Below are 22,003 nucleotides of genomic sequence, written 5' to 3' on the forward strand. Positions count from 1 at the left end.
GGTCCCTGTCTCTGAGGTCCCTGTCTCTGAGGCCCCTGTCTCTGAGGTCCCTGTCTCTGATCCCTGTCTCTGAGGTCCCTGTCTCTGAGGTCCCTGTCTCTGATCCCTGTCTCTGAGGTCCCTGTCTCTGAGGTCCCTGTCTCTGATCCCTGTCTCTGAGGTCCCTGTCCCCTCAGTGGACAATGCTCAAACAAAACCACTTGCTACATTAGTGGAAGATGGGGGATGATCTGAGCTGTGATTGTGGCAGTGATTCTCATTGAACTTATGACATCAATCTGCCCATGATGATCTGTTGCTCAGTTCTCCAATCCACATCTCAGGAAGCCATTGAACGTATAAGCAAACTGAATATTCCACTGCCATACGGAAGCAGGACTGGTTACGAGAAGGGATTGGAGAAGTTGGGGTAGTTCTACTTTAGGGTAGAGAAAGTAAATATAATGAATTGATTTTGCCAATACGTTATTACCTGTAAGCAGCACAGGGAAGCTGTTAAGAAGCAGCAGGCTGGTTATAAAGGAATACCGCACTGTGTCTACTGTACACACAAGATTTTCCCGATTGGCTCGTCTTGTTCTGGGAGCTCCTGACGTTACTGCTTCATCGAGACTCGATAACTGTACTCCTACAAACAGCAACAAGACAAAGAATCAATCTGTGAGAAAGATTCAACTCTTAACTAACCTGGTCATTTTTATTCAACAGCTGCAATAGCAGCTTGCAGCACAGTGTGTTTGATGTAGTTAAATACTCCAAGTTTCCTTCACTAAAGTTTCACTAATGATGGGGTGGGAAATGAGGGGAGCAGTTTTACTGGCTGGCACCTGTACAGAGTTCAGGCCCAGTGGCAACATTGCTAAGAGGTGCAATCCTGGTTGGTGGGTCCCCCGCTTAGATCTGTCCATAAGGATTTTGCAAGAGGTTGGGGGAGCAGGCAGAGGAAAGTGCAGATTAGGGGCAAATTTATTTATCGAAACCATGTACCCTTTGCTAACAAAGCAGCTCCCATCTTATTAGCTGTATGTCAGAGCCATCACTCCTCTTGTGCCAGCTACAAAAATCTGCTGGTTAAATGCTGCTCCCACTGTCTCAACAACTCCAACAAAACTATTCACATTTATATAGCGCCTTCATCACAGTAAAATATGATAGGACCCAATTGGATACCAAGACACATCCATAGATATTCAGACAAGTGACTAGTTTGATCAAAGAGGTAAGCTTTAACAAGTTTGGAGGGTAGGTCTTATGAGGAAAGGTTGAGGGAACTTGGGCTTTTCTCTTTGGAGCGGAGGAGGTTGAGAGGATTATAGATAGAGGTTTATAAGATGATGAGGGGGATAGATAGAGTGAACGTTCAAATACTATTTCCTCGGGTGAATGGAGCGGTAACTAGGGGGCATAACTATAGGGTTCATGGTGGGAGATATAGGAAGGATGTCCGAGGTAGGTTTTTTGCTCAGAGAGTGGTTGGGGTGTGGAATGGACTGCCTGCAGGGATAGTGGAGTCAGAAACTTTAGGAACATTTAAGAAGCTATTGGATAGGCACATGGAGTACTTCGGGATGATAGGGAGGAAATAGCTTGATCTGGGTTTCAGACAAAGCTCGGCACAACATGGTGGGCCGAAGAGCCTGTTCTGTGCTGTACTGTTCTATGTTCTAAGTGTGATAAAGGAGAAAAGAGAGGCAGAGAGGTTTAGTGAGGGAATTCCAGAGGTTAAGGCCCTAGTGGTTAAAAGCATAGCAGCCAATGTGGAGCGATTAAAATCGAGCATATGCCAGAGGCCAGCATTAAAGGAAGCAAACAGATTTCTAAGGGTAGTAAGTCTGAGATAGGGAGGAGCAAGAACATGGAGGGGTTTACCACCGTGGCTTAGTGAGCACATAGGTGACATTAGAATTGTCTGGTTCATAACATCATTTTATCTATTTGCCACAGCTGCCACCCAGTAACATCACAGATTGAGATAGCTGACTTATTATCAATTCAGCCAAAAGTAGAGAGAGTTTTCCACTGGTGGCCGAGTTTTATGAGCAATTGAGTCTGCCAAATTCATTTAACATAAGACAATGTTAGCCAGAGGCGAGAGCAGATCTAGCCGAGACTGAGTGTGAAGCAGAATCTTAGAGTTTCTAACCCCCCCTGCATCATTGACCAGATATTTATTGGAGACCTGTAGCATCACCTTAACGACTCCTATTCTTGAAAACTCACCATAATGTGCTCATTTATCTATTAATCCAGAAACTCAGCTAATGTTCTGGGAAACCAGGTTCGAATCCCACCACAGCAGATGGTGAAATTTGAATTCAATTAAAAACATCTGGAATTAAGAATCTACTGATGACGTGAAATCATTGTTGATTGTCACAAAAAACCATCTGGTTTACTAATGTCCTGAAGGGAAGGAAATCTGCCACCCTTACCCGGTCTGGCCTACATGTGACTCCAGAGCCACAGTGATGTGGTTGACTCTTAACTGCCCTCCAAGGGCAACTAGGGATGGACAATAAATGCAGGTCCAGCCAATGTCGCCCATGTTCCACGAATGAATATAGTAAAAAAATTCTGTTTGTTAACCCAGGTATTGTTTAAAGAGCTTTTGAATAATGAGATGATTGTCATTCAATAAATATAACAACTTAGCACCTTAAACAAAGAAATATCCCAATGGAATGCACAGATTGACTGTGCCAATAGACGCAGGAGAAAAAAAGTGAAAAAAAGCTTGGGGACCATACTGGAGGAAGAGTCAGGGGAAGAGAGGGACAAATGAAATGATTATGCACCTTTAACACAACTAAAAGAATCAGTAAGTAGCAAATCAGAAACAGGGAGGTTCAGTCATTTATTACCCAAACACCAAAGTTAACAATGATCAAATCACAGAATCACAGAATTGTTATGAGCAGAAGGAGATCACTTGGCCCATCACGTCTGCTTGTAAAATTTGGAGTGATAATTCCAGTTTACAATTAATCCATGATGGACACGGCCCAAGAGAATGTACTCTGTTACCCTCAACTATCACACACAGACCCACACGTAGACACACATCCACACAGGTAAGTACAAAGTCTCATACATGTATAAAATGACAAATCTTAATTCTGTAGGCGGGCATAAATTTTGTGGGTATTAGGATTAGAATATTTCTTAAACTATAACTCGATAAATGAAGCAAAACAGGACAGCATTCAGCCAGAAAGGTGTGAGTAAGGCAAGCAGACATCTTTTAAACACAGAAACCAGGTTGACAAAGACTCAGGAACTCGCATCAATATGCTATTCAGAAAATATCTTGAGACCTGGAAAACTTCCTGACATCCCATCAAACACCCATTGTCCAAAGGAATTCAGAGACATAAAGCAATTATCACACTCTTAAACCAAACTTTACATATTAAAACTCTAGACCAGAAAACCCATTAACGGGATAACTATAAAAGAAAACCATTTACACATCAAACTCCACACCCACAAACCTATTGAAACAGGATGATTATATCAGGAAACCACTCACAAACCATTTACATATCAAAACAGATCGTTACTATAACTATACTCCGTTTTGACAGGCAGGCGGAGTACTTTTCGGGACTGTCTTGTCTGTGTCCTGATTGTACCTCCGTCGACGTAAAACACTATAATAAACTGTGCTGCTATCAATCTTGGCTCTGGGTGCGAGTGGTGTGGTATCTGTTCACTCGCGCTAACAATTGGGGGCTCGTCCGGGATCGTGACCGCCGCTGGAACATCGCCTCTCAAACACTGGGTGAGTATCTTTACTCATTTAAAGTCCGCGGGAATTCCCAGTGCCAGCGGTGTTCCACGGCTGCCGCGATCTGAACTTGTGAACAGAGCCCGATCGAGAGCTGCACAGCGGGGTAGGTTCTTCTTTGGGCGGGTGAGCGGGGTCGCGAATTGTAATTGATTGTGTACTGTTGCATTCCGTGTATCCCTGACAGCGGACCCGACCAGACATTAGCTGACCCAAAAGGTACCTAAGGAAGACAAGGGTTAAGTGGCCGGGAGGCCGGGAGGACGTCCAGGGTTAGGGCCAATGAACGCGGACTCACGAAGTTCGGTTTAAGTCCGGGCGCTGCAAGTCGGGTAGGACCTCTGCAGGCGCGAAAGTCTGGGCCACTGGAAACAGATCCGCGAGGAGTCTGCTACATGTCCGGGCGCTACTAAGTCTGGAGCCTCTGTGAGTGCTTCGGGCACTACAAGCAGGAGACCTCTGGTAGCGCGAAAGAACGGCTACACGCCGGGGGAACTCCTACCTGCGGTCAATCCCACGCTTGTCCGCACCCAGGTCAGGGTGATTCCCGGGGAGATAGGGAAACGGCGAGCCTCTGTGGATTGATTTAGCGGTAGGATTTGGTCAGGAAAGAGTGGCCCCCGGCCCCTGTAGTCGTGGTCAGAGCCCCCCCCCCTGTCTCTGTGAGCGGTGATCTCCCCGTTACATGCAGGACGGGCTCTGCGTGTTACTGCTGAAGGTTTAAAGGTACTGACAGTGGAAACACCAAACCAGGAACCGCAGGGATACCTACACAAGTATCTGTGGGAAGCACCAAACCAGGATTAGTACACCACTGATCTTAGCTAAGAGATTCGACATGGATAGCATTGAGACCATTTTTGAATGGGGGCTGGAAGGGTCCCTCACCCGCTATCTAGCAGATAAAAACAAGAACCTAATTAAAAGCATGATTAAAACAGGGTGGAAACCCCAAGACCCCCTTGAGAGCCAACGGGAATGGTGGGCAACGGAAAAGAGGAACAAGGATGATAAGGCTTGGATCCTCATACTAAAGGCACACCTCACCCTAGCAGGGCGAGTCCATAAATACGTTCAGGATAAACAAGAAAAGGCTGAACAGAAAAAGCATGCTGCTGTGATGGCTATTAACCCCGTGTTGCCGGCACTGACCGACTTCTCCCGTGAAGCCCCATACGAGGAATGTCCCGATTGGGAGTGCTTAATAGACGAGACAAGTCCTCGGTGCCCAACAGGGGGGAGTCCCCCGGTAACCACCGATCCCCCAAACGCCAAAGCAGCACCTCTTAAGATCGAATGTATCCCAGGGGGACAAGGGAGAGACGGGCGAGGAAGGCAGGCCCAAATTAAAATGACTTATGTGTCACTCTCGCCAGGGGACACTATGAAATTACTAGAAAAACTCCCAACCCTGCAGCCCAGGCACAGTAACGCAATTTTTTGGCAAAAGATGAAAGAGATGCAACTGTGCCACAACTTACACAACCGAGATATAGCAGGGTTAGTAAGAGCCAAGATGCCCGAGAATCACTGGGCTCGGCTCCGGGCAGAACACCAGAATGGGACTTGGTGTGCAGACCTAGACGGGAGCCGCCGGGAGCAGGAACAGGCTCTGACAGGCTTTAAAAACGATATTATCCTGACCATGGGGGAGGTCCCCGTGAGTTGGAGTGTAATAGTAGGAGTAACGCAGAAAAAGGAGGAAGGGGCTCAGGAATACGGGCGACGAAAATTCGATGCCTTTGTAGCCCACGGAGGAATGCCAGATGCAGATAGACAGAACCCGGCATTCCTCCAGTTATATAGGGATGGGCTGAGCCCAGCACACCAAGCTATCCTAAAGACAGGATTGGTAAACTTTAACACCTTCGATGAATTAGAAAACTGGGCTGTCACTGTAGACAACCAGCAAAGGAAAACACAGGGCGCCAGAGCAGGGATATCAGCGGTAGGAACTGAAGGAGGACATTGCTACAGGTGCGGGGAATTAGGCCATTTCAAAAGGGAATGCCGAGCTATAATCCCGCACCCTCCTAATACATGTAATAAGTGCGGCAGAAGCGGACACACCGAATCTACCTGCAAAGACAGAAGGATCCCAAGGAGAAAGGGAGCGCCCCCGAAGAGACTGGAGAAAACCCCGGCAAGCGCCCCAGATATAAGGGAGAACGAGGTGGTTTCGGACCCAGCGCACCTCAGCCACCAGCAGCTGCTGGACATTATACAAACCTTGGCGGCACAAAAATCTGCATGAGTGGCATCGGCCCCCGCCCCGGGAACGGACCCCCGTATCTGGGTGAATGCATCGTTAGGGGGCCGGCGATGCAAAATATTAATAGATACGGGGGCTTCGATATCCCTCACCAACATGGCACTACCCACCACCCACCGTTCCATAGTAGTAGTAGGAATAGGGGGGGATAGGACTATAGCATATCAGAGCGAAGCAGTGTTACTTGAGGTAGAGGGGATCATACTCCCCGTACACTTCTGGGTGGGCCCAAATGAAGAAGGGACAATTTTGGGAATAGACCTCCTGGGAGAGTTAGGAGCAGTGGTGGACGCTTTCAATAAGCGCCTGCTGTGGACGGCAAGGAAAGAACACAAGAGCGGGATCCAAGGATACTGGGTCCCTAATAAGAACGTAGCAGCCATAGGCATGGGGGCTCCGGCTCCGACGGCCCGAGACTGGAAGAAGGAGGGACTAGTGGGACTCTTATGTCAAGCACTACCCCGGGTCTGGGCTACAGGCAAGCAAGACTGCGGTCTCGTCACAATCCTTCCTTTACAAATACAAGGACCAGCCCATGCCCCTCATAAACAATATCCCATAAAACCCGAGGCGTTACAGGCAACCGAAACAATCGTCCAGGCTTTGGTTAAACGGGGCATCCTGAGACCCACCGTGTCCCACACAAATTCCCCGATGTGGCCCGTCCGTAAGCCAGACGGGAACTACCGACTAACCATCGACTATACCGCCCTGAATAAGGTCACCCCAAAGGAACACCCTATCGTTGCGAGCCCGGCCACTATATTTAACGGACTGCGACCTGAATATTGTATCTTCTCCGTGCTAGACATAGCAAACGGATTCTGGTCAATTCCACTCCACCCAGACTCCCAGGAGAAGTTTGCCTTCACCTGTGGAGGTAGACAGTACACCTGGACCCGTCTCCCCCAGGGATTCCACAATAGCCCCGACATATTCCACCGGGTTATGAGCAAAGCCCTCGAAAATTGTAACTTATCCCCCTATGAGAGCGCTTTTCTCCAATATGTGGATGACATCTTGATCGCCTCCACTAACCCGACGGGGCATTTGGGAGCCCTGTCAGTAATCCTGCGGGGCTTACAAACAGCAGGATTTAAGGTTAACCCAACCAAAGCACAACTCGCAAAACCAGAGGTCCGATATCTGGGGCATTACATAAGTCAGAGAAAGAAAACCCTTCCCACGGACCGAAAAACAGCAATTGCCAACATGACCCGTCCGAACACAGTTAGGGGGGTGCGTAGGGTAATGGGACTCTTTAATTACTGTCGGAATTTCATCGATCAGTTTGCATCCATAGCAGAACCTATCCAGCGATTGGTAAAAGGGGGGAGACCTCTGCTCAAGTGGCCGAGCTTATAGCATTAACAAAGGCCCTTAGCGCAGGAAGGGACAAAAGGGTAAACATATACACGGACAGTCAATATGCGTTCGGGGTGGTTCACGACTATATGATAGCATGGAATAGGCGCGGATTCATTACCGCAGCGGGGGGACACACTTCACAGGCAAGGTAATGAAACACGCATGTAAAACCTTAGGGATCCGACAGCGGTTCCATATACCATACCACCCCCAGAGTGCTGGAATGGTAGAGAGAATGAATCGCACCCTCAAGAACACGATAGCAAAAACTATCGCAGAAACAGGTCAGGGGTGGGTAGATGTCCTTCCCTGTATCCTGATGCGCCTAAGGGCCACCCCAGGTCGAACCATAGGGCTCACCCCGTTCGAACTAATGACCGGGAGAGCAATGCGACTCCCCGAAAACATCGCCGTGGGAGGGGAAGAAATGACACCCCTCCGGGACAAGCTCAAACGATATGTGCAACACTTAGATTCACAACTCCGAGACCTGCACCACACAGCCAGGGACCAGCAAGCCATAAGAGACCAGGCTAAAAAGGAAAATGTCAGTCATACCCCCACCCTCCCTCGAGTAGGGGATAGGGTTTTGATTCGGATTGCCCCAGACCGACCCGGGTTTGCACCGAAATGGATGGGACCCCACGAGGTTATCCTTACCAGCGATACATGTGCGTGTGTCGATGTGAAAGGAAAAGGCCGATGGAAACATTGGTCGCAATTAAAATCCTATCACCACGGGGAAAGAGGACAGAGCAGACTGACTGAAAGGACAGAGGATGCTCCGTCCACTCCACGTATTGGCCCTTAACCATCTTTGTCCTTACAGCGGAAATCGAAATAACAACCTTTATTTTCCAACACTAAAGGAACTATATGCCAACCGAGGCATGAATGTATATATGTAGATAGAAATAAGAATAAGATAAGTAAGACAAGTTCATCACCTAATATGAACCTAACGACTGGCGGCCACCAGGTTTTATATATCCTCCCCCAACCCCTCTCCAGAACCATGTGGACCACTTGGAGGATGATCCTCGCGGCGACCTTCCTGACGAGTGTGGCACCCGAAGAACACCCCATCTACCCGCGATTCCACGGGGTAGCCTTCAACACATCCGAGGCACTCTGTGTGCCAGCTGGACCGGACCCTATGAACAGTAGAACTTATCTTAACGCATGGCTACAAGTTTACCCGGGTATCAACGAGATCTGCTTCACTTGCACTTTAGAAGGACTCCGAACATGCATTCAACAGCGGGACCTCCAGAACAGAGACCAGTGCGTTTTTGGGACTCTCTGCGCCCTCCCCGACAACCCACAAGAGGCCCGACCACAGGACGCTGGACCATTCCCCATCTTTCGAATTGAAAATATTGGTGTTGTTAGGGGCAATGCTTCCCTCCGCTACCACATAACCGAAAACATGGCCATCTCCAAACATGGCATAATGTCCAGTGTTTCTCTCGCAGGGTGCAAGCAGAGGGGAGAGGTCACCATCTGTCCTCACCCACTGAGACAAGGAGAGGCAGCAGAATGTGGGTTTAACCGAACACAGGACTGCACCTTAGAGATTATACCCGTAGACCCACATTTCGCCCGGGCAGGATACGGGGGGCGGGGTAGATACTGTGTAGCCACCACACGTACATCATTCACATATAACGGATTAACATGCCCAATCCCCGACCCTAACTTCTGTTTTACCCCTCGCAAGCCAGTCACTATAGGTCAAGCTCACATCACCAATATTCGAAATAGGCAGACCATAGCCTTTAATGCCACAGACCCCCTAAAAGACAACCTAAGAGACTACCAAGAACCCGAGCAAGCCCCCATCCCACACCTGACCGAAGTCCTAAGGGAGCTCCGACTTAAAGTAGGACACTCCGTCCGATTATACCACCGGTTACAGTCACACATCAAAACCTTGGAACAAGATACCGAGACGGCGTTACGAAGTCAAACATGGGTACAGAAGGTGTGGGACTGGGGTCTAAATGTAAACATCCACCCCTGGGTCCGAATTACATCGCACACACTGGTGGTCATCCAACTCATCTTAGCCCTTTCCTGGGGATTGGCTACATGTTATACCTACCGCCAGCGGAAGAGAATGAAAGCACATAAGAACTTAGTTAGAACAATTGGTATGATGGGGCAGGTAGCCAAGCGGGATGATTACTCCCGCCTACACATGATTTGACAAACTCCGGGACTCCCCTAAACTGTACGACTGCAGCGTACGGAGGCAGGAAGCACCGGACACAAAATATAATAAAGGGGAGAAAGATCGGTTAGAAAAGTGAAAAGGAAATAAACAACAAAAATTCACTTTTGACCGACAGGGGGGACTGTAGGCGGGCATAAATTTTGTGGGTATTAGGATTAGAATATTTCTTAAACTATAACTCGATAAATGAAGCAAAACAGGACAGCATTCAGCCAGAAAGGTGTGAGTAAGGCAAGCAGACATCTTTTAAACACAGAAACCAGGTTGACAAAGACTCAGGAACTCGCATCAATATGCTATTCAGAAAATATCTTGAGACCTGGAAAACTTCCTGACATCCCATCAAACACCCATTGTCCAAAGGAATTCAGAGACATAAAGCAATTATCACACTCTTAAACCAAACTTTACATATTAAAACTCTAGACCAGAAAACCCATTAACGGGATAACTATAAAAGAAAACCATTTACACATCAAACTCCACACCCACAAACCTATTGAAACAGGATGATTATATCAGGAAACCACTCACAAACCATTTACATATCAAAACAGATCGTTACTATAACTATACTCCGTTTTGACAGGCAGGCGGAGTACTTTTCGGGACTGTCTTGTCTGTGTCCTGATTGTACCTCCGTCGACGTAAAACACTATAATAAACTGTGCTGCTATCAATCTTGGCTCTGGGTGCGAGTGGTGTGGTATCTGTTCACTCGCGCTAACAATTCCATGTTACCTTTTGAAATAAGGGTTTGAGTCGATGGAACTAATTTCTCCCAGGGTACAAGACTCCCGGTTTGCATGTCCACAAAATATCCAAAGACGGTCAAATTAGAAGATGGAAACTGAACAGCTGAAAGAGTTAAAAGACAACGAGATGAATATTTCAGAGCGGAATCTGCACTGGTTAGAACTTTTGAAGCAGAAACAGAATGTTCAGAGTCCCATTCACGACACCATTCTCCCCAGAGCAGAGATTTGGCAGTCAGGCCCTTTGTTGAAATTCCCATTTCAAATACAGCACCATGAACAGGAGCAGACTCGAGGGGCCAAATGGTCTACTTCTGCCCCTAGTTCTTACGAACACTGCAGCCTCCCTACATACCTCCCCTTGGACAGTGCAGCACTCCCTCAGTACTGACCCTCTGACAGTGTGACACTCCCTCAGTACTGACCCTCTGACAGTGCAGCACTCCCTCAGTACTGACCCTCTGACAGTGTCGCACTCCCTCAGTACTGACCCTCTGACAGTGCGGCACTCCCTCAGTACTGACCCTCTGACAGTGCGGCATTCCCTCAGCACTGACCCTCTGACAGTGCAGCACTCCCTCAGTACTGACCCTCTGACAGTGCGGCATTCCCTCAGCACTGACCCTCTGACAGTGCAGCACTCCCTCAGCACTGACCCTCTGACAGTGCAGCATTCCCTCAGCACTGACCCTCTGACAGTGTGGCACTCCCTCAGTACTGACCCTCTGACAGTGCGGCACTCCCTCAGTACTGACCCTCTGACAGTGCGGCGCTCCCTCAGCACTGACCCTCTGACAGTGCAGCATTCCCTCAGTACTGACCCTCTGACAGTGCGGCATTCCCTCAGTGCTGACCCTCTGACAGTGCGGCACTCCCTCAGTACTGACCCTCTGACAGTGCGGCACTCCCTCAGTACTGACCCTCTGACAGTGTCGCACTCCCTCAGTACTGACCCTCTTGACAGTGCAGCACTCCCTCAGTACTGACCCTCTGACAGTGCGGCACTCCCTCAATACTGACCCTCTGACAGTGCGGCACTCCCTCAGTACTGACCCTCTGACAGTGTCGCACTCCCTCATTACTGACCCTCTGACAGTGCGGCGCTCCCTCAGTACTGACCCTCTGACAGTGCGGCACTCCCTCAGTACTGACCCTCTGACAGTGCGGCACTCCCTCAGTACTGACCCTCTGACAGTGCGGCACTCCCTCAGTACTGACCCTCTGACAGTGCGGCACTCCCTCAGCATTGACTTATGGGCTACGTTGTGTGGACTGAAACTGGAAGCTATGTTCTTTTGACTCCGAGCCAGGGGTAGCATACCAGAGTGAATAAACATGCAAAACTGCAGGAAATATTATTCACCAAATACCATCTCTTTTAGGTTGCATTCATTATAATAAAAGGAGCCCTGGAAAAATCTAAATCCCTCGAAACCTATGAGAGTAGAAGTGACAGGGCTTCAGATGTTGCAGGCCATCACTCAGGACCCTGACATTTGACAGTCATGGCCCTCTGTGAGTAATGTTAATGGATCAACAGGGGGAAGGTGTAATCCAATGCTCCAGTAACGGGCACGTTCTGTGGATAATCCCAACATTCAACAGACAGAATGGCAACGTGACAGTGAAAGCAGAGAGATTCCCCAGAGGAAACCCATTTGATGTGTTTCAATGGGAACAGATTAACCCCTACCGCACCCTGTCTCTCTGTGTAAACATTAACCTCTATCTCACCGTCTCTCTGTGTAAACATTAACCCCTATTTCACCCTGTCTCACTGTGTAAACATTAACCCCTATCTCACCATCTCTCTGTGTAAACATTAACCCCTATTTCACCCTGTCTCTCTGTGTAAACATTAACCCCTATTTCACCCTGTCTCACTGTGTAAACATTAACCCCGACCGCACCCTGTCTCACTGTGTAAACATTAACCCCTATTTCACCCTGTCTCACTGTGTAAACATTAACCCCTATTTCACCCTGTCTCACTGTGTAAACATTAACCCCTATTTCACCCTGTCTCTCTGTGTAAACATTAACCCCTATTTCACCCTGTCTCTCTGTGTAAACATTAACCCCTATTTCACCCTGTCTCTCTGTGTAAACATTAACCCCTATTTCACCCTGTCTCACTGTGTAAACATTAACCCCTATTTCACCCTGTCTCTCTGTGTAAACATTAACCCCTATTTCACCCTGTCTCACTGTGTAAACATTAACCCCTATTTCACCCTGTCTCTCTGTGTAAACATTAACCCCTATTTCACCCTGTCTCTCTGTGTAAACATTAACCCCTATTTCACCCTGTCTCACTGTGTAAACATTAACCCCTATTTCACCCTGTCTCTCTGTGTAAACATTAACCCCTATTTCACCCTGTCTCACTGTGTAAACATTAACCCCTATTTCACCCTGTCTCTCTGTGTAAACATTAACCCCTATTTCACCCTGTCTCTCTGTGTAAACATTAACCCCTATCTCACCCTGTCTCTCTGTGTAAACATTAACCCCTATTTCACCCTGTCTCTCTGTGTAAACATTAACCCCTATTTCACCCTGTCTCACTGTGTAAACATTAACCCCTATTTCACCGTCTCACTGTGTAAACATTAACCCCTATTTCACCCTGTCTCTCTGTGTAAACATTAACCCCTATTTCACCCTGTCTCACTGTGTAAACATTAACCCCTATTTCACCGTCTCACTGTGTAAACATTAACCCCTATTTCACCGTCTCACTGTGTAAACATTAACCCCTATTTCACCCTGTCTCTCTGTGTAAACATTAACCCCTATTTCACCCTGTCTCACTGTGTAAACATTAACCCCTATTTCACCCTGTCTCTCTGTGTAAACATTAACCCCTATTTCACCCTGTCTCTCTGTGTAAACATTAACCCCTATTTCACCCTGTCTCACTGTGTAAACATTAACCCCTATTTCACCCTGTCTCTCTGTGTAAACATTAACCCCTATTTCACCGTCTCTCTGTGTAAACATTAACCCCTACTTCACCCTGTCTCTCTGTGTAAACATTAACCCCTATTTCACCCTGTCTCTCTGTGTAAACATTAACCCCTATTTCACCCTGTCTCACTGTGTAAACATTAACCCCTATCTCACCCTGTCTCTCTGTGTAAACATTAACCCCTATTTCACCCTGTCTCTCTGTGTAAACATTAACCCCTATTTCACCCTGTCTCTCTGTGTAAACATTAACCCCTATTTCACCCTGTCTCACTGTGTAAACATTAACCCCTATTTCACCCTGTCTCTCTGTGTAAACATTAACCCCTATTTCACCCTGTCTCTCTGTGTAAACATTAACCCCTATTTCACCGTCTCTCTGTGTAAACATTAACCCCTACTTCACCCTGTCTCTCTGTGTAAACATTAACCCCTATTTCACCCTGTCTCTCTGTGTAAACATTAACCCCTATTTCACCCTGTCTCACTGTGTAAACATTAACCCCTATTTCACCCTGTCTCTCTGTGTAAACATTAACCCCTATTTCACCCTGTCTCTCTGTGTAAACATTAACCCCTATTTCACCGTCTCTCTGTGTAAACATTAACCCCTACTTCACCCTGTCTCTCTGTGTAAACATTAACCCCTATTTCACCGTCTCACTGTGTAAACATTAACCCCTATTTCACCCTGTCTCACTGTGTAAACATTAACCCCTATTTCACCCTGTCTCACTGTGTAAACATTAACCCCTATTTCACCCTGTCTCTCTGTGTAAACATTAACCCCTATTTCACCCTGTCTCACTGTGTAAACATTAACCCCTATTTCACCCTGTCTCACTGTGTAAACATTAACCCCTATTTCACCCTGTCTCTCTGTGTAAACATTAACCCCTATTTCACCCTGTCTCACTGTGTAAACATTAACCCCTATCTCACCGTCTCACTGTGTAAACATTAACCCCTATTTCACCCTGTCTCACTGTGTAAACATTAACCCCTATTTCACCCTGTCTCACTGTGTAAACATTAACCCCTATTTCACCCTGTCTCTCTGTGTAAACATTAACCCCTATTTCACCCTGTCTCACTGTGTAAACATTAACCCCTATTTCACCGTCTCACTGTGTAAACATTAACCCCTATTTCACCCTGTCTCACTGTGTAAACATTAACCCCTATTTCACCCTGTCTCACTGTGTAAACATTAACCCCTATTTCACCGTCTCACTGTGTAAACATTAACCCCTATTTCACCCTGTCTCACTGTGTAAACATTAACCCCTATTTCACCCTGTCTCACTGTGTAAACATTAACCCCTATTTCACCCTGTCTCTCTGTGTAAACATTAACCCCTATTTCACCGTCTCTGTGTAAACATTAACCCCTATTTCACCCTGTCTCTCTGTGTAAACATTAACCCCTATTTCACCCTGTCTCACTGTGTAAACATTAACCCCTATTTCACCCTGTCTCTCTGTGTAAACATTAACCCCTATTTCACCCTGTCTCTCTGTGTAAACATTAACCCCTATTTCACCCTGTCTCTCTGTGTAAACATTAACCCCTATTTCACCCTGTCTCACTGTGTAAACATTAACCCCTATTTCACCCTGTCTCTCTGTGTAAACATTAACCCCTATTTCACCCTGTCTCACTGTGTAAACATTAACCCCTATTTCACCCTGTCTCACTGTGTAAACATTAACCCCTATTTCACCCTGTCTCACTGTGTAAACATTAACCCCTATTTCACCCTGTCTCTCTGTGTAAACATTAACCCCTATTTCACCCTGTCTCTCTGTGTAAACATTAACCCCTATTTCACCCTGTCTCACTGTGTAAACATTAACCCCTATTTCACCCTGTCTCTCTGTGTAAACATTAACCCCTATTTCACCCTGTCTCACTGTGTAAACATTAACCCCTATTTCACCCTGTCTCACTGTGTAAACATTAACCCCTATTTCACCCTGTCTCTCTGTGTAAACATTAACCCCTATTTCACCCTGTCTCACTGTGTAAACATTAACCCCTATTTCACCCTGTCTCACTGTGTAAACATTAACCCCTATCTCACCCTGTCTCACTGTGTAAACATTAACCCCTATTTCACCCTGTCTCACTGTGTAAACATTAACCCCTATTTCACCCTGTCTCTCTGTGTAAACATTAACCCCTATTTCACCCTGTCTCTCTGTGTAAACATTAACCCCTATCTCACCCTGTCTCACTGTGTAAACATTAACCCCTATTTCACCCTGTCTCTCTGTGTAAACATTAACCCCTATTTCACCCTGTCTCACTGTGTAAACATTAACCCCTATTTCACCCTGTCTCTCTGTGTAAACATTAACCCCTATTTCACCCTGTCTCTCTGTGTAAACATTAACCCCTATTTCACCCTGTCTCACTGTGTAAACATTAACCCCTATTTCACCCTGTCTCTCTGTGTAAACATTAACCCCTATTTCACCCTGTCTCACTGTGTAAACATTAACCCCTATTTCACCCTGTCTCACTGTGTAAACATTAACCCCTATTTCACCCTGTCTCTCTGTGTAAACATTAACCCCTATTTCACCCTGTCTCACTGTGTAAACATTAACCCCTATTTCACCCTGTCTCTCTGTGTAAACATTAACCCCTATCTCACCGTCTCTCTGTGTAAACATTAACCCCTATTTCACCCTGTCTCACTGTGTAAACATTAACCCCTATTTCACCCTGTCTCTCTGTGTAAACATTAACCCCTATTTCACCCTGTCTCTCTGTGTAAACATTAACCCCTATCTCACCGTCTCTCTGTGTAAACATTAACCCCTATTTCACCCTGTCTCACTGTGTAAACATTAACCCCTATTTCACCCTGTCTCACTGTGTAAACATTAACCCCTATTTCACCCTGTCTCTCTGTGTAAACATTAACCCCTATTTCACCCTGTCTCTCTGTGTAAACATTAACCCCTATTTCACCCTGTCTCTCTGTGTAAACATTAACCCCTATTTCACCCTGTCTCACTGTGTAAACATTAACCCCTATCTCACCGTCTCTCTGTGTAAACATTAACCCCTATTTCACCCTGTCTCTCTGTGTAAACATTAACCCCTATTTCACCCTGTCTCTCTGTGTAAACATTAACCCCTATTTCACCCTGTCTCTCTGTGTAAACATTAACCCCTATTTCACCCTGTCTCACTGTGTAAACATTAACCCCTATTTCACCGTCTCACTGTGTAAACATTAACCCCTATTTCACCCTGTCTCTCTGTGTAAACATTAACCCCTATTTCACCCTGTCTCTCTGTGTAAACATTAACCCCTATTTCACCCTGTCTCTCTGTGTAAACATTAACCCCTATTTCACCCTGTCTCTCTGTGTAAACATTAACCCCTATTTCACCCTGTCTCACTGTGTAAACATTAACCCCTATTTCACCCTGTCTCTCTGTGTAAACATTAACCCCTATTTCACCCTGTCTCTCTGTGTAAACATTAACCCCTATTTCACCCTGTCTCTCTGTGTAAACATTAACCCCTATTTCACCCTGTCTCACTGTGTAAACATTAACCCCTATTTCACCCTGTCTCTCTGTGTAAACATTAACCCCTATTTCACCCTGTCTCTCTGTGTAAACATTAACCCCTATTTCACCCTGTCTCTCTGTGTAAACATTAACCCCTATTTCACCCTGTCTCACTGTGTAAACATTAACCCCTATTTCACCCTGTCTCTCTGTGTAAACATTAACCCCTATTTCACCCTGTCTCACTGTGTAAACATTAACCCCTATTTCACCCTGTCTCACTGTGTAAACATTAACCCCTATTTCACCCTGTCTCTCTGTGTAAACATTAACCCCTATTTCACCCTGTCTCACTGTGTAAACATTAACCCCTATTTCACCCTGTCTCACTGTGTAAACATTAACCCCTATTTCACCCTGTCTCTCTGTGTAAACATTAACCCCGACCGCACCCTGTCTCTCTGTGTAAACATTAACCCCTATTTCACCCTGTCTCACTGTGTAAACATTAACCCCTATTTCACCCTGTCTCTCTGTGTAAACATTAACCCCTATTTCACCCTGTCTCTCTGTGTAAACATTAACCCCTATTTCACCCTGTCTCACTGTGTAAACATTAACCCCTATTTCACCCTGTCTCTCTGTGTAAACATTAACCCCTATTTCACCGTCTCTCTGTGTAAACATTAACCCCTATTTCACCCTGTCTCACTGTGTAAACATTAACCCCTATTTCACCCTGTCTCTCTGTGTAAACATTAACCCCTATTTCACCCTGTCTCTCTGTGTAAACATTAACCCCTATTTCACCCTGTCTCTCTGTGTAAACATTAACCCCTATTTCACCCTGTCTCACTGTGTAAACATTAACCCCTATTTCACCCTGTCTCTCTGTGTAAACATTAACCCCTATTTCACCCTGTCTCACTGTGTAAACATTAACCCCTATTTCACCGTCTCTCTGTGTAAACATTAACCCCTATTTCACCCTGTCTCTCTGTGTAAACATTAACCCCTATTTCACCCTGTCTCTCTGTGTAAACATTAACCCCTATTTCACCCTGTCTCTCTGTGTAAACATTAACCCCTATTTCACCCTGTCTCTCTGTGTAAACATTAACCCCTATTTCACCCTGTCTCACTGTGTAAACATTAACCCCTATTTCACCGTCTCACTGTGTAAACATTAACCCCTATTTCACCCTGTCTCTCTGTGTAAACATTAACCCCTATTTCACCCTGTCTCTCTGTGTAAACATTAACCCCTATTTCACCCTGTCTCACTGTGTAAACATTAACCCCTATTTCACCCTGTCTCACTGTGTAAACATTAACCCCTATTTCACCCTGTCTCTCTGTGTAAACATTAACCCCTATTTCACCCTGTCTCACTGTGTAAACATTAACCCCTATTTCACCCTGTCTCTCTGTGTAAACATTAACCCCTATTTCACCCTGTCTCTCTGTGTAAACATTAACCCCTATTTCACCCTGTCTCACTGTGTAAACATTAACCCCTATTTCACCCTGTCTCTCTGTGTAAACATTAACCCCTATTTCACCCTGTCTCACTGTGTAAACATTAACCCCTATTTCACCCTGTCTCTCTGTGTAAACATTAACCCCTATTTCACCCTGTCTCTCTGTGTAAACATTAACACCTATTTCACCCTGTCTCACTGTGTAAACATTAACCCCTATTTCACCCTGTCTCACTGTGTAAACATTAACCCCTATTTCACCCTGTCTCACTGTGTAAACATTAACCCCTATTTCACCCTGTCTCTCTGTGTAAACATTAACCCCTATTTCACCCTGTCTCTCTGTGTAAACATTAACCCCTATTTCACCCTGTCTCTCTGTGTAAACATTAACACCTATTTCACCCTGTCTCACTGTGTAAACATTAACCCCTATTTCACCCTGTCTCTCTGTGTAAACATTAACCCCTATTTCACCCTGTCTCACTGTGTAAACATTAACCCCTATTTCACCCTGTCTCTCTGTGTAAACATTAACCCCTATTTCACCCTGTCTCTCTGTGTAAACATTAACCCCTATTTCACCCTGTCTCACTGTGTAAACATTAACCCCTATTTCACCCTGTCTCTCTGTGTAAACATTAACCCCTATTTCACCCTGTCTCACTGTGTAAACATTAACCCCTATTTCACCCTGTCTCTCTGTGCAAACATTAACCCCTATTTCACCGTCTCTGTGTAAACATTAACCCCTATTTCACCCTGTCTCACTGTGTAAACATTAACCCCTATTTCACCCTGTCTCACTGTGTAAACATTAACCCCTATTTCACCCTGTCTCTCTGTGTAAACATTAACCCCTATTTCACCCTGTCTCACTGTGTAAACATTAACCCCTATTTCACCCTGTCTCTCTGTGTAAACATTAACCCCTATTTCACCCTGTCTCACTGTGTAAACATTAACCCCTATTTCACCCTGTCTCACTGTGTAAACATTAACCCCTATTTCACCCTGTCTCACTGTGTAAACATTAACCCCTATTTCACCCTGTCTCTCTGTGTAAACATTAACCCCTATTTCACCCTGTCTCACTGTGTAAACATTAACCCCTATTTCACCCTGTCTCTCTGTGTAAACATTAACCCCTATTTCACCCTGTCTCTCTGTGTAAACATTAACCCCTATTTCACCCTGTCTCTCTGTGTAAACATTAACCCCTATTTCACCCTGTCTCACTGTGTAAACATTAACCCCTATTTCACCCTGTCTCTCTGTGTAAACATTAACCCCTATTTCACCCTGTCTCTCTGTGTAAACATTAACCCCTATTTCACCCTGTCTCTCTGTGTAAACATTAACCCCTATCTCACCCTGTCTCACTGTGTAAACATTAACCCCTATTTCACCCTGTCTCACTGTGTAAACATTAACCCCTATTTCACCCTGTCTCTCTGTGTAAACATTAACCCCTATTTCACCCTGTCTCTCTGTGTAAACATTAACCCCTATTTCACCCTGTCTCTCTGTGTAAACATTAACCCCTATCTCACCCTGTCTCACTGTGTAAACATTAACCCCTATTTCACCCTGTCTCACTGTGTAAACATTAACCCCTATTTCACCCTGTCTCACTGTGTAAACATTAACCCCTATTTCACCCTGTCTCTCTGTGTAAACATTAACCCCTATTTCACCGTCTCTGTGTAAACATTAACCCCTATTTCACCCTGTCTCACTGTGTAAACATTAACCCCTATTTCACCCTGTCTCTCTGTGTAAACATTAACCCCTATTTCACCCTGTCTCTCTGTGTAAACATTAACCCCTATTTCACCCTGTCTCACTGTGTAAACATTAACCCCTATTTCACCCTGTCTCTCTGTGTAAACATTAACCCCTATTTCACCCTGTCTCACTGTGTAAACATTAACCCCTATTTCACCCTGTCTCTCTGTGTAAACATTAACCCCTATTTCACCCTGTCTCTCTGTGTAAACATTAACCCCTATTTCACCCTGTCTCACTGTGTAAACATTAACCCCTATTTCACCCTGTCTCTCTGTGTAAACATTAACCCCTATTTCACCCTGTCTCTCTGTGTAAACATTAACCCCTATTTCACCGTCTCTCTGTGTAAACATTAACCCCTATTTCACCCTGTCTCTCTGTGTAAACATTAACCCCTATTTCACTCTGTCTCTCTGTGTAAACATTAACCCCTATTTCACCCTGTCTCTCTGTGTAAACATTAACCCCTATTTCACCCTGTCTCTCTGTGTAAACATTAACCCCTATTTCACCCTGTCTCACTGTGTAAACATTAACCCCTATTTCACCCTGTCTCACTGTGTAAACATTAACCCCTATTTCACCCTGTCTCTCTGTGTAAACATTAACCCCTATTTCACCCTGTCTCTCTGTGTAAACATTAACCCCTATTTCACCCTGTCTCACTGTGTAAACATTAACCCCTATTTCACCCTGTCTCTCTGTGTAAACATTAACCCCTATTTCACCGTCTCTGTGTAAACATTAACCCCTATTTCACCCTGTCTCACTGTGTAAACATTAACCCCTATTTCACCCTGTCTCTCTGTGTAAACATTAACCCCTATTTCACCCTGTCTCACTGTGTAAACATTAACCCCTATTTCACCCTGTCTCTCTGTGTAAACATTAACCCCTATTTCACCGTCTCTGTGTAAACATTAACCCCTATTTCACCCTGTCTCTCTGTGTAAACATTAACCCCTATTTCACCCTGTCTCTCTGTGTAAACATTAACCCCTATTTCACCGTCTCTCTGTGTAAACATTAACCCCTATTTCACCCTGTCTCTCTGTGTAAACATTAACCCCTATTTCACCGTCTGTGTAAACATTAACCCCTATTTCACCCTGTCTCTCTGTGTAAACATTAACCCCTATTTCACCCTGTCTCACTGTGTAAACATTAACCCCTATTTCACCCTGTCTCACTGTGTAAACATTAACCCCTATTTCACCCTGTCTCTCTGTGTAAACATTAACCCCTATTTCACCCTGTCTCTCTGTGTAAACATTAACCCCTATTTCACCCTGTCTCTCTGTGTAAACATTAACCCCTATTTCACCCTGTCTCTCTGTGTAAACATTAACCCCTATTTCACCCTGTCTCACTGTGTAAACATTAACCCCTATCTCACCCTGTCTCACTGTGTAAACATTAACCCCTATTTCACCCTGTCTCTCTGTGTAAACATTAACCCCTATTTCACCGTCTCTGTGTAAACATTAACCCCTATTTCACCCTGTCTCACTGTGTAAACATTAACCCCTATTTCACCCTGTCTCTCTGTGTAAACATTAACCCCTATTTCACCCTGTCTCTCTGTGTAAACATTAACCCCTATTTCACCCTGTCTCTCTGTGTAAACATTAACCCCTATTTCACCCTGTCTCTCTGTGTAAACATTAACCCCTATTTCACCTGTCTCACTGTGTAAACATTAACCCCTATTTCACCCTGTCTCTCTGTGTAAACATTAACCCCTATTTCACCCTGTCTCTCTGTGTAAAACATTAACCCCTATTTCACCCTGTCTCACTGTGTAAACATTA

The 22,003-nt window shown here is 45.5% G+C and overlaps 1 protein-coding gene across 1 annotated transcript in view; it reads right to left on the reverse strand.

Moving 5' to 3' along the window:
* The window catches only part of LOC144493937 (dynein axonemal heavy chain 6-like), an 814,395-nt gene that overhangs the window by 399,514 nt on the left and 392,878 nt on the right, over nucleotides 1-22,003 (reverse strand). The window contains exons 36-37 of the mRNA XM_078213513.1: nucleotides 10,405-10,521; nucleotides 473-628 (exon numbers count right to left, since the gene is read on the reverse strand). Of these exons, the coding sequence (XP_078069639.1) occupies nucleotides 473-628; nucleotides 10,405-10,521 (273 nt within the window). The remainder of the gene's footprint in view (nucleotides 1-472; nucleotides 629-10,404; nucleotides 10,522-22,003) is intronic.

Source organism: Mustelus asterias, chromosome 5 (genome assembly GCF_964213995.1).
Source record: "Mustelus asterias chromosome 5, sMusAst1.hap1.1, whole genome shotgun sequence".
In the NCBI taxonomy this organism is placed as follows: domain Eukaryota; kingdom Metazoa; phylum Chordata; class Chondrichthyes; order Carcharhiniformes; family Triakidae; genus Mustelus; species Mustelus asterias.